The sequence below is a fragment of the Manis pentadactyla genome, chromosome 16 (genome assembly GCF_030020395.1).
Source record: "Manis pentadactyla isolate mManPen7 chromosome 16, mManPen7.hap1, whole genome shotgun sequence".
Taxonomy (NCBI): Eukaryota; Metazoa; Chordata; class Mammalia; order Pholidota; family Manidae; genus Manis; species Manis pentadactyla.
Genome location: NC_080034.1, coordinates 64,167,518 through 64,180,993, shown reverse-complemented (window position 1 = coordinate 64,180,993; position 13,476 = coordinate 64,167,518). Strand labels below are relative to the sequence as shown.

Below are 13,476 nucleotides of genomic sequence, written 5' to 3'. Positions count from 1 at the left end.
GGTTATCTTCTTTGCTTTCAAGCATATTAAAAGAAAACCACTTACTAGGAGAGAAACTAAAATGGGTTTTCTTCCTACTTGAATTTTATGCCAGTAAATCTAGGTCCCTCACTGAGACAGCCTTTGCTCCTGCGTTTTCATGAGAGCTGTTGGTCTAGTGAGCCACACTAAATTTTCACAGTTGGCATCATGCAGGATATTTTTCCCTAAACCCTGGTGTTTACCTTAGCAATGGATTCTGCTCTGAAGCACAGTGCTGACTGTTCTCACATTGGCACCCAGCGGTCAGGCAGGCACCCACCTAGTCAACTCTTAAGTTCAGGGAGGTGAACTGCAGGGCCCTGCAGGTCCATCCCGTTCCTCCATCCAGTAAGTATGTACAGAGTGTTGGTTCTAAGCTCGGGGACACACTCGTGACTGAGATGGACGGGGACCTTGGTGGAGTACATGACAATACATACTGTAAATACAACCACATGAGGAAGAACTTTGGAGAGGAGTGCCCCAAGGACAGCAGGCTGGGGCGGGGGCATCCATGGGGTGGCCCCAGAAGGCTTGCCTGAGGTAACACTTGAGCAGCCATTTGAAGCTCTGGGGCAAGGGCATTCTCTGCAAAGGGAGGAGTAAGGACAGGGTCCCTGAGGTGGGTGCAGGCCTGGGCAGCAAAAGGACACCAAGCTGCAGAGTCATGAATGAGGGGCCAAGGCGCTTGACTGACAGGGCAGGAGGTGAGTGTCAAGCCTTAGCTCAGTGCTGGCAGTCTATGATTCTGAGACTCAATCCTGCTGTGACTCTTCCTAAATAGGGCACAGTGACATGTCACATGTCCACAGAGGTGAGCAGTAGAGGGTCCCAGGAGCCATACTGGGGTGGGTGTGGTAGCTGAGGCACTGGCCCAGATCACAGGCTCTGAAATCCGCAGGAACCCTAATGTCACCAGTGAGCCAGTAGTTTCAACAGGGAGATGAAGGCCTGGTCAGCATGAGCCAACATGAATCTGCTTCCAAATTTGCAGAACCATGGAGAGCTCCATTGGACCTATCGCCTCAAAGAAATTGTGGGGCTTTTTCTGAAGCTTAGGTATAAAGGCTACACAGACCCCAGAAATCCTGCTTCTGTGGAAGGGAGCCCCTGGGAAAACTCCTTGGAGGATTGAGAAATGTGTGCTGCACGAGCAGCTCAGGGGTGGAAGGAGCTGATCCAAAGCCAGCGGGCTCTGTCTTCCCCTGTGCTGCTGGGATCGTTGTGCAGGGCTCTGCTATTATGCCAGTTAAAAATCCAATTCAGGTTTAGTATCTCCTGAAGACCCAAAAAGCTCTCACTTGTTATCGGCACACTGGCATGCGTGGTCCGCAGGGCCCTCTCTTCCTGAGAGGCCAGAGCCCCCGGCTTGTCTCCACTCACTCACTCTGGTTATTGCCCTGCCCCTGAGTCATGTGGCCGTGCAGCTTGCCTCTGCACAGGATTATTCCTGATGTGATCTCTTTTTAGGCAGGGAAATCATTCTGGTCGGCCTCACCTAAATATCAGTGTCCTCTCACCTGCAGTTGTGTTTGTGTTCCTTAAGACAGCATTTTAACAAATTCTTGACTTGAACATCTATGTTTGTTAATTTAACAATTTGTCTTTCAGTGTATCCTGTAGTCTGGCTTTTACCATTAGCCCTCCAGTGAGACAACTTGCCCAAGTTTATTCATGGCTTCTACTCTCCCTTCCCATCACCGTGTCCTCCTCCACCGCCTCTCTGTGGCCTTCTCTCCTTCCCTTGGGAAGCCTGTTACTTCCTTCCTGCTGCTCTGCTGCCTCCTGGCCCAGCATGTGGCTCTCCCCGGAGGAGTGCCCCCCACTCTTGGGTACTCCTACTTCTCAGTGTAACTATGATTCCTAGGGACCAACTCCCAAGTATTTACCTCCAACCCTGACCTCTTCCATCCCCTCTTCTAAGGTCTGTAGCATCTTTACCTGAGCAGTGGCCATGGATAAAACCAAGTTTTTCTCCCTGTCCTCCTCCCCCAGCTGCACCAGACTCCCCCATGGCTGCTCCCTGTCTCTAGGCACCCAGACTCAGTGGTTCAGAACATCCATAACCTGTTTCTCAGTACTCTAGTTATCTGGTCATGTTGCCTCTGGCTCCAGGTTGGAGTGTCATAGGAATGATTGGCAGAGGGAACAGTAGAGACTCACTCAGTACAAGCCAGGTGAGGCTGTGATGGGTATGAGGATGGGGGGTACTGCTTAGAAGAGCAAATGTGGGGTTCTGAGAGCAGAAGCTGTCAGAGAGCATTTGTAGACACACTTGCAGGCAAGGATCTGATAGAGGAGAGGTTGAAGCTTTAAAGGAAGAAAAGGTCGTTGATTCAGCGGAACCTTGTCCTACTGGTAACAGCTTACCACATGCTCTCAGAAATACTCCAGGTTACAAATCCTTTAGAAACTTACCCAGTAGATTTGCCAGCATTGGGTTGACATAAGCCAAGGTTATGCATCGTAGCATAGTTTGTAATATCAAAAAATCATTGAATATTAATGTTTATTGCAATGTGGATTGGTAAAATGACTTGCAGACCGTCCGTTCAGTGGGCTTGCTGTGTAGCCTTAGAAAAGAAGGAAACTATGACTTGAGAGACAACAGTTTCTAAAATACCATCAAATGAATAAGCAGGATATGACACAACCATCTTTTGTATACTGCCATTTGTGTTTTTTACACAAGGAGTGTAAAGGAGCAAAAGAGAAATATTTGTATTATTTGCTTGCATATACATAAAGACACTGTGGAAGGATCACTGGAAACCAAACACGGTGGCTCAACTATAGAGGGTGAGGCCTGAGCTGGCAGGATGGAGAGTGGAAGGCCTTTCACCATGTATCTTCATATCTTCATATCCTTTCAGATTCTTGTACTACACACACACACATACACACACACACACACACACACACACACACACAAAGATTAAAATCCCTTTCAAAGTTCAAAAAAATTGAATTTTTTTTTTTAAATAAATCTGCAAGGTATTTATGTCAGTTGAATGAAAGTCAAATTCTTTCACCAAGATTTTTTAACTTCTCTGAATGTCCATTCATGAGTCTTTTCTGGTGGCCTTGACTTGTTTTCTTTTGCTCTAGTGGAAATATTTCTGACTCATAATTCATATTCTTCCCCTCAGAGAACTTCTACCATTGCTAATTTTATTAGTAAATTCTGATCTAGCTTTCTTACATTTCTTTCCCTTCTTCCCCCACCCAAAGATTCTATACATTTGTTACCACGTTAGATAATATTTAGACAGTTCATATCAATAAGATAATTATTTACCTTACTACTTGAATTCTTAACCCTGACATGTCTTGGTAACTCTAGGAAAGTATTCAGCGAAACTCTTGACTTTATTATAACAAGAAATATTAAAATATTAAGTTCAGGGGACCATATCTTTAAGACCAACTGAAAAACAGCCACCAAGTTGATGTTGAGGAGCTGACCCAGGAGGGAGAAGTAGCAGAATGTTTTATATGGCAGGAGAGAGCGCTGTCCTCAACTATTTAAAGGGCTGTTTGAACATGTAGAGCTGGGACCAGTGGGCATCTGTTCTAAGTAGTCACATCCCAGGGCATCAGAAGAAAGGTGCCCCACCAGGGAGCTCGGCTCTACACTGGTGGCCAGGTGCTGCCCCAGGACCCGCCGAACCTCATGGGTGCATCCCAAGTCTGTACCAGGTGATTTGCATTCAGGAAAAGCAATTTCAGCTGAAAGGCAGATAGCCTCAGCTCTAGCAGTAAGATATTTTCTTGATTTGGTTCTGTTTTTGTTTCCACTTCTCAAGCCTGGATGGAATAGGTACTCCACCTAAAACCGGTTCTCTTAATCCCGTTCTTCAAATGTCACAGACTTTATAGTATCTTTTCAGCAAGTACTTTTCCATTTTCATTTTTTAGGCAAGATAAGCAAGAGGGTGATTTCCTTGTCAGACTTTGAAGGAAAACAAGTGCCTTTAAAAGTAGACTTTCCGAAGGTTCTAATTGTTTTAGTCTTGTGTTAATATATTAAACCCTGGGTTTGTAACGAGTACTACCTAATTCAGAGGTGACCCTGGGGAGTGAACTGGCAGGGCATCACAGACCACTGTGATTTCAAACTCTTGGCAGGTACATCTCCGTTTATGGATGCATTAACAGCCAATGGGACAACCAACATACAGACATCTGTTACAGGAGTGACAGCCGGGAAAAGGAAATTTATTGACGACAGACGAGACCAGCCTTTTGACAAGCGGTTGCGTTTCAGTGTGAGGCAAACAGAAAGTGCCTACAGATACAGAGATATTGTCGTCAGGAAGCAGGATGGCTTCACCCACATCTTGTTGTCAACAAAATCATCAGAGAATAACTCACTCAATCCAGAGGTGAGAGACGTTCCCTGGGCTGATTTGTGCTGCGTGTTTCTCCAGCCTGTTTTCCGGGCCTGCTTTGCGGAACTGGCACCCTTCCTAGTGCTCTTTCTCAATCTCCTTCTGGGCCGATGCATAGTGCCCCCCAGGAGGCTGGAGGCAGAGGTGAATTTGGCAGTCTTGCTCCTGTTAACGCTTAGGACCACAGGGAAACTGAAACAGTTGTGTCTGTTGAGTGTCCATCCTCTTTCTCCTGGGTGTGGGCTGGTGTAGACAAAGCTTGAACAGGGGAGCTGGTAGCTCTGCCTCTGTCCTCTTTCACCTCCGGGCCAGAGCTCTTAATCTGGGGCCAGGGGGCTCCCCGAAGGCACACTTATAAAATTTGTGTGTGCACATGCCATTCTTTAGCTTTTCTCAGATTCTCAAAGGGTTCATTGTTCAGACAAAGTTACAGTGCCCTGGGTCCCAGCCCCTTCAGAGTGTTTTACCATCATTCCTACTCAGACTGCTGCATTGTACTGGACTTACAGACACAGGGATTTCAACACATGTTCATGCTGATGGCACCTAGTGAAGTTAGCTTTCAAGGATGGAGGGAGATTGATGGCTTACAAAGCTTAAGAGACTACTCTGTGAAATATCTAAGTTTGGAAGTATTTGAACCCACACAGTAACTTTCTTAAAATTTTCAGTTCTAGGAGCCGTTGTTTTCTACTTGTGAGCCAGTAGGTCAGGCTTTGTCCAGATAGGAATACCCAACTACAGAAAGGGTGTGTGCCTGACCAGGGTCACATGACAAACCAGATCATGGCTTGTCCTGGTACATTTTAAACTGCAGAGTCCCTTCATTGGTCATTTGTAAGTGCTTCATAGAGCTGATTTTAAATGGTTCTGTGCCTTCTAAAACTACTTCGTGCTAGCATACTGTACTTAATACATTTATGCCTCAAGCTATTAGGATTTCTATGACTGTAGTAGACTGGTATTTAAAAAAAAAAAAAAAACCCCAGGGAACTGGACTAGTTTTTTTCAGCTGGTTGGATGTGCCACCTGCTGTCCAAACTGTAGAAATGCCAAGTGACTAGAATATGGACTTGCTTTGTCTACTTAGAGTCACAATGACTAGAGTATTAAGGTAACTTAGATTCACACATCTTTGTAATTGTACTCTATTCCTAATCAGTTCTGTGATTATACTCTGCCCCCAGCGTTCCCCATCTCTGGTTACCAAAAGTACTCTACGAATCATGTTAACTTGCAGTAGGTACAGGAGCCAGTTTCAGACTGTACACGTTCTATGGTCCAGATTATCCAGGAATAAAGTGCTTTTAGAATCCTGTATCAGAACTGCTCTTTGCCACCTTAACTTCTGGTGACTTTCAGGTAATGAAGGAGGTGCAGAGTGCGCTGAGCACGGCTGCCGCCGACGACAGCAAGCTCGTGCTGCTCAGCGCCGTGGGCAGCGTCTTCTGCTGTGGACTCGACTTTATTTATTTCATACGGCGTTTAACAGATGACAGAAAAAGAGAAAGCACTAAAATGGCGGAAGCTATCAGGTATGCATAAATGATATTTCTAAACATTGGTCTGAGCGGGCTGGTAGTGTACCAGACCTGGGAGAACAGGCTCAAACAAACCTTGCAAATAAAATGAAGGTCTCCTTCCACCAAGAGACACTAGTAGCAAAATTAAGTCATCTGTCTTTTCTGTGGGCCTGGCATAAATTACTCCTTTCCTTGAGCAAACTGATTTGGGGGCTGGTTCAAACCCAGTGAGCACTCAGGAAATGTTCTCATGATCAGAGTATATATAGGGCCACAGTTTCCATTATTTGCACTATGAGTGTGTTCTGTCTTCAGTCCTTAAATAAAGATGCATTCCCTTTCACATAATAACTTACCATTTGCTGGACTCTAAAATAAATAGCCAAGCTTTATGACAAGCTAATTCCATAGCATCATATGAAAAGGTTTTTTTAGTATAAACAGTTAACATTCTTGTTCAAGTTCATCCTGAGTTCCAACTACACATAAAACAATAATATTGAATGAACAATAGAAGTCCCCTTTCTCTCACTGTTCATTTGTATTCCTCCCCATCCTCCCCAACCTTTTTCTAAACAGTTTCAAATATGTATTCCAAGCACACATGCAAATAATACAAACTTATTCTTAGTTCTGTTAATAAGTGGGACTATACTGTGTGTTGTTTTGCAACTTGCTTTTTTCATTTAACAGTATAACTTCAGATATTTCCATCCTGTGTTTGGGTCTTCCACTGCTGTATCATGACACTGCAGAGCTTTCCCTGCAACCACATGACTCTGCTGTAAGCATACCCAGACACAGATTTTGTTTATATCCCTCACTTCTCATCCTAATCACTGTAAATGTAATCATAAGTATCTAATTTTTCAGAGGTTAATTTTATGTAAAGTGAATGAAACCCAGTCATCAACCAGAAAGACCTTTGTGCTGCTCTACCTCCCTCCCTGAAGTGGCATATCCCCAGGCGACCCCTAGGGGCCCTCTGCATATGCCTTTGTAATTTACAGGTGACGACATGGAGGCAGCCTTGTAAGATGGAAATAAAAAGGCTGGATCTTCTCCAGAATCCCCAGATACTGGAGAGTTACAGTTTAGCTTCTTTTGGTACTCGCTGGGCTCCAAAAGGCTAAGGCCCTGAGCACTGACCACCGGTCCGCTGCACGTGCTAGAGGGGCACACAGGATCGGTGGGAGCACTTTCTGTCTGGGCGGCCTGGGCCAGGGCAGGGCACCTCTCTGACACATCCCCTGAGACGGTTCTGATGGGCCTGCCTCAACAGCCCATCAGACAGTCCTGGAACCCCACCCCTTGGTGTTATGGACATTGCTTTTTGCCTTTTGTAATATTTTTTATAATTTTGAAAATTAATGCTTTCTCATACTATATACAGATGCATGCATGCAGGCAGTTATCTGTTCTTTAATCTTTTTGAACATCACCATTTTTCAGGCTATTGTGTGGTTGTTGTTTCAAAAATAGATTGAAATTTTATAACCTGATTTTATTAAGTCTTATTTCTGGTCTCCTAAATAATTTCATACTTATAGTATACTAGATGGGACCATCTTGTTACTCCATTTCAAATACAGCTGTTTGACCTCTAAGACAATGTATACATATTCCTAATTTAACCCATTCCATCTTTTCTGGATGGAGTAAATGGATTTATTTTTCGTTTTTTAAAAATAAACTATTACAGCTCTGGTGGTGACTTGTTTATTTTCTGTAAGTTCACACTGACTTTACACAAAATACTATGGTTTGGGGAGCTCTGCTGTTGTAAGAAGATAGGACTTGGCCAGCGCTCACCCCTCCCATACACGTGTCCCTGGCTAAGCTCTACTGGTAAGTCTCACTGGTGCCCCAACCCCAGTCTAGCCCGCTCCCCCGGTGCCATTACCCTGAACAATGACCATGGCTCTTATTGTTAGGAAAAGCAGAGGAAAGATAGCTCAGGAGAGATCTCATTGAGCTTTTAGGTAACTTTAAATTCCATTTTCATCATTTCTTCTCCAAACTCTCCTCCCCTCATGTCACTTTGCTTGCTCCCCAGAAAAAGCTAAATTGGTATTCTAGGAAAAAGCCAAATCCTGCTGTAGGGAAATCCACTTAGTTCTTTAAATGAAAATATTTTTGTCAATGTAAATTTATCTTAATTTACTCTGACAGGATCTAAAAAATAGTCACACCAGATTCACTTAACCTTAACTCTTGCCCATTTGCATTTAAATTGATTTTTATGTGTTTAAGATTGGCTCATACACCTAAAATATATGCAGTTCTTTTGTTTCTGTAGTGTTTTGTCTTGAATTCCTTAAAACTTTGGGGCAAAAAACATCACTGTAGCAAGTTTCCAAAAGAAATAGGGGAAATAGGAAGATTAGGTTTAAATATTAAATTGTCAGGTGTCTAGTACAGCCAATTCTGTTACTGGGATTGTTGGTCATAACCAGTTTACAGATGTGTGTTTAGCACATTAGTGACAAAAACAAAATTACTGTGAATCAGTTTATAGTGTTAGGCTTTGGAATCTGTGGGAACCAGTGGCTGCCACTTGGTATCTGAAGGACCAGGGACCAACTCTCCCCGGAAGTAGGCATCTTCTACCCCAGAGTGAGAAGAGCAGAAATGTGGGGAGAGAAGAAAGCCAGCAAGCAGAAGTCCCCTAGAACCTGAGCTCTTCCCTGTTCAGTCCTATTCTGGACATTGACAATCAAGGGAGAGCTAAGTTGAGAAATGGCAATGAACAGACTATTAAAACTTCAGATCCTGGTCGCCTGATTTCCCCCAAACAATTCCTAGACTATTCTTATGTGACTTTCTAACTTTTTGGTGATGTTTCTGAAGTAGTAGATGTTCTTAAAAAGAATGGATAGAATTTTTATTTTATTTTAAGTCTTCTAAAATTAATTTTTTGGCAAATGTAATGATCTTATTCCTCTCCTGCTATACCCAACACAGCCTTTAACTCAATTCGCAGATAATTCAAAGGTAACAGAAATTTAAACTCTGTAAGTTGCACTGACCCCCTTGAATGTTCACATATGTTAATTTTAAGTTTTAAAATAGACTTGCTTTATGCCCCCCAAAAGCAGCGGGACAGGCTCTCCTTGAATGCCAGGCTCCTGAGTGCCTTGCCCCAGGCCTGCAGGCAGCTGCCGCATCCCCCTGCTCATAGCAGTGTGGCTTGATGTGCAGCTCATGTGGCTGAGCCCTTGTGGCTCTGGGAAGTTCCTACTACACAAAAGCATTTCTAAGGATTTTTTTGTTTTTCTTAAACAAAACAAATTTCTCTGTAGACCATGCTCATTTCTGGCATCTCAGAGGCCACACATCAGAATGCCCAGATTGTGGCCTCTGAAAAGGGAAGATGGTCTTACACCCCCTCCCAAAACATCCATGGGTTTCAGATTAAGTTATCATTGCAGGCAAAATGAAGGGGCAGGGGATGGACTTCAGCTCCAAACAATTTCTCCAGGCTTGTGAAATCCCAGCCTTGATTTGGCAACACCTGTTACAGAAGCAGGTGTTTTTTCTTTTATGCAAACCTGAACATGACCAGGAGCGCTGCTGCACGGAGCAGTTGATTCCTCCTACCACTTCTCCATGGAATCACTTCATTATTACACTATTTCAATCATTTCTTTCATGTTACTCTCCCATCCATCCCTGGTTTTCAGACATTGTTTGCACAGGAACAGCTCCAGGGCACCTGGGAGGTATAATTTGGAAAAGTCTGCTTTATGCCATGGAGACACTTCAGCAGTCACCTTTTCAAGAGTCATCAGTAACTGAGCACAGAAAATGTATTTCCCTCATGTGTCATTGCCCTGAAATCCTCAACAGGTGGCACAACTGAAGTAACTTCATGTAGATTGTCCGCAGTTAGTTCAAGAACCTATTGAAAAGATTCTCTCTCTGTATCATTAAAACCCAGTGTGATCTTCCTAACAATGCCTCAGGCTCTCATTTAGAAAGTCTTAGTGTGACTCATTCATTTGAATGAGTTAATTCCTATTCACTGTGAAGAGCCCACAAACCTTGAGTGATCTAGGGGCTGGCTGGGGTCCACATGCTGACTGTAGGCTACTTTAGATGATGCCAAACTGCAGTGCCTGCCATCCCCTGTTCTTCATACACTCCTCCAAACCTCCCCAGCCCGCCCTCCTCCAAAAACAATGTTTGGCCCCTCGTGTCACTATTGGGAGAGGAGGCAAGAGTGAGATGCAGTCGTGATTTTCAGACAGAATCTGAATAGATTTGCTTCAGCTTTTAAATTGCTGATTTGCAGAGAGCACCCAGATTGTTATTTTCAGTTCTAACAATGGGGTAGAGTTTAGAATTTATTATTCTATAATTCTGATCCGCCTTAAAGGAATTATCTAGTGTTTATGTTAGTGTGTTTGTCCTTTTCTTCACTATATTAAATCATAACAAGAAGCAACCTCTGAGCATAAAATTAGAGTCTGGTGGTGGGAGGAAGCTGCACATTCCCACTATGGTGTGGCACCACCCTACCCTAGATTGAAAAGCAGCCTACTTTTTCAGCCTGATCCTAAAACAAATCCAGAAATAGCATTGGCTCAGTTTCATGAAGTCCACATCCTCTGTGAAGGTTGCCCTGCCCTAGTCTTGCTGTCCTTGAAACCCTGTTGTAATTGTAGTCTCCAGCACATAGCAGAATACAGAGTAGCATGCAAGCATGTGTCTGTGGTGTTGGCTGTTCTTGTCTAGATCTCATGTCTTAAACCAGCCTCTAAGCTTCTTGTCTCTGCATACCCCAGGTCATTCCATGTAAGTCTCTATAAACTCAAAGTTTCTGTTGTTGCTTCACAGTCACTGAGCGGTGTGAAATCATACCCCAAATCCAGACCCAGACCCCATGGTTTCTTTGTTCTGTACCAGGCTGTCTCAGTATGTCCCATCAGGTTTTTGGTGGAGAGCTTCTAGATGGATCATTTGAAGCCCACAGTGTTTATTGGGCTCTGTGTCTTTAGAGGGAAGGAAGGTTGAAGAGAAAGATTTGTTGGTCCTAGAGCCCCAGAGCAGCTTCTGATTTTATTTCACCTGTAATCTTCACACCGTCCTGGGGCAGCAGCCACCTATGGCATAGCATCTTAACAACACACAGTACATAAACCCATGGTCCCATCTTCTGGGAGTTGTTCACCAATCTCAGCTAAAAATACCTTCCACAGAGTTTACATCTTAGTATACTGAATGCTGTAACAGTAGATTTTTCTGTTGCTCAAATACACAATGTTTTGAGTAATTCCCCATTTATTTTTCATTTTAGAAACTTCGTGAATACTTTCATTCAGTTTAAGAAGCCTATTATTGTAGCAGTAAATGGCCCAGCCATTGGGCTAGGAGCGTCCATACTGCCTCTCTGTGATGTGGTTTGGGCCAATGAAAAGGCTTGGTTCCAAACACCCTATACTACCTTCGGACAAAGTCCAGATGGCTGTTCCACCGTTATGTTTCCCAAGATTATGGGAGGAGCATCTGTGAGTACCTGTTCTTAAAAAATCATTCTAGAAAACTTCCTGAAGAAATCTAGTTGGGTTATTATTTTCTAAATAATACATGGGGTGTTCTGTGGGGACTTACCATCAGATGCACTTGTAATTCAGTTCCTGTCCATAAACTCATACTTTTCATTCATGAAATCATGGAAGATTTTCATACTTTGGTTCATAGAACATTTACTGACACTGTTTTGCATCATTTCCTAGAAAAGGATCTCCTCAAAGAGGTCCTACATATCTCTCTACATAATTAACACTGACATTCACTATTAGTAAATACTCGTTTGTAATCCAAGCAGCAGAGTTTGCAATCAAAAGGTCCTTGACCTACTAGCCCAAAAGCACTTTTCAGAGAAAGCAGCAAAGGAGCACAGTTGCTTAAGACAAGTGGGGTTTTCCCATATTGTGTCTTTTTGTTCTTCTGTTTGACCATCCATCACTAAGAGATTGTGTTTGTATTATAATTTGTGACTTATCAAGCAGTTATGCCATCACATTCCTTATTCCTTGAAATAGGGCAAAAGGTAGTGTCACAAATAGGGTTGGGGTCTCCAGAAGCAGACACTAAGGTGGAGTGTGAAGTAGAAATCACAGTGCCTCTTGAAGGGACAGCAAGGAGGTAGGGCTGGCCAGAGGAAGAAACTGAACTGGGAGGCAGAGCCGGCAGAGCTGCAACCGCCCCAGGCGCAGAGCCTGGGGCCTGTAGTGGACCCACATGGCTGGTTTCTGTCTGTCTGTTGTCCCCAAGTGTGGGCTGCCCAGGAAGAGCGTTTGTGCTGTAGTTGCGATGGCTCTGCAGCAGAGGGCTTCCCCGAAGGAGCTGACCTACCAGCAGCAGGACCTCCCTGGGAGAGGATCGCGACACACCTCCCCCCCGACTGCCTCTTCATGCACGTTACAGGTTCCGGGGCTTCTCTTCCTGGGGGAGACTCAGAGGAAGGGGATTAGACTTGGCAACTGTTGCAGGCGAACCAGCTGGATGTTGATATTAATGGGTAAAAGTATGATGAGAAAAAGGATATTTGCATCCTCAGAAGAAGAGTAACTTTGCCGTGGAGAAGCCTGGCAGGCACCACCTCACTGATGAGCAAGTTTCAGCAGAAATGAAAGCTGTCAGCCACATTCCCCGTGTGCTGCCCTGAGAACGCCACCCTTCCAAATGCACCAACTGGTTGGTGCCCAGGTGCACCCCAAGGGCAGCGTGTTCACAGACACTGCACAGTGTCCTTACAGGGTTCAGAGCGCCACAGCTGGAGAACTCGCCAGAAGGCAGGAGGGGCCTCGGGACCGACAGCTCAGTGCACTGGGGGCCTCGGACGCCATCCTGGGATGGCAGAGGGAAGCTAGCTGGCGAGATGGGCTGAGGGTTTGCGGTTTTGTTAATAGTATCGTATTGATGGTAATTTTCTGGTTTTGATCATTGTAACATGTTATGTGTTAAGGGGAGGGAAAGCTGGGTGAATGGTTTATAAGTACTTTATATCGTTATTGTAATCGTTCCATAAATCCAAACTTATTCCCAAACAGTTTAAAATAAGGAAGTGTGAGAGAAGAGCCGCAGCCCCACAGCCCCGACTGGTCTGAGGGCCCGGCTGCTACACGTGTCCATTTAACAGCTCGGTTCAGGGGACCAAGTGACCCCAGGGCTCCACACGTTCTCCCCCTGCACGTTGTGCAGAAGCCACCCGCTCCCCCCAAGCGTGGCCCGTCTACAGAGCCCAAAGTTGCAAGGACAGGAAATACGGCATCCCTCAGAGGATTCCTGGGAGGGTGGTAGGTGCAGCCGGCCACCTGCTTCCTCCCGTTGTTCCCCAGGCCCACGTGTCCTTGCTCTTGCAGACACAGGACCATTTGATAATGGCAGTCTGGTGCACTGTGCCATGAATCAGAAGGCAGCTCCCATCCTCACAGAGCACACCTCCAACGGTGGCCCCCTCACACTGCAGGCCGGCCCAGGGCCCCGTCAGGCTGGCAGCCTCTGGAGAGGTCTGCTGTGAAGTGGCCAGAGGA

At 44.8% G+C, this 13,476-nt stretch overlaps 1 protein-coding gene across 3 annotated transcripts in view; it reads left to right on the top strand.

The window, feature by feature from the left end:
- Nucleotides 1–13,476, top strand: part of CDYL (chromodomain Y like) — a 277,641-nt gene that overhangs the window by 249,022 nt on the left and 15,143 nt on the right. For 2 of the 3 annotated variants that reach the window (XM_036929812.2, XM_036929814.2), the window contains exons 3-5: nt 4,150–4,406; nt 5,775–5,947; nt 11,235–11,445. In XM_036929812.2, the coding sequence (XP_036785707.1) occupies nt 4,150–4,406; nt 5,775–5,947; nt 11,235–11,445 (641 nt within the window). The remainder of the gene's footprint in view (nt 1–4,149; nt 4,407–5,774; nt 5,948–11,234; nt 11,446–13,476) is intronic. The other variant, XM_036929813.2, reaches the window with a different exon arrangement.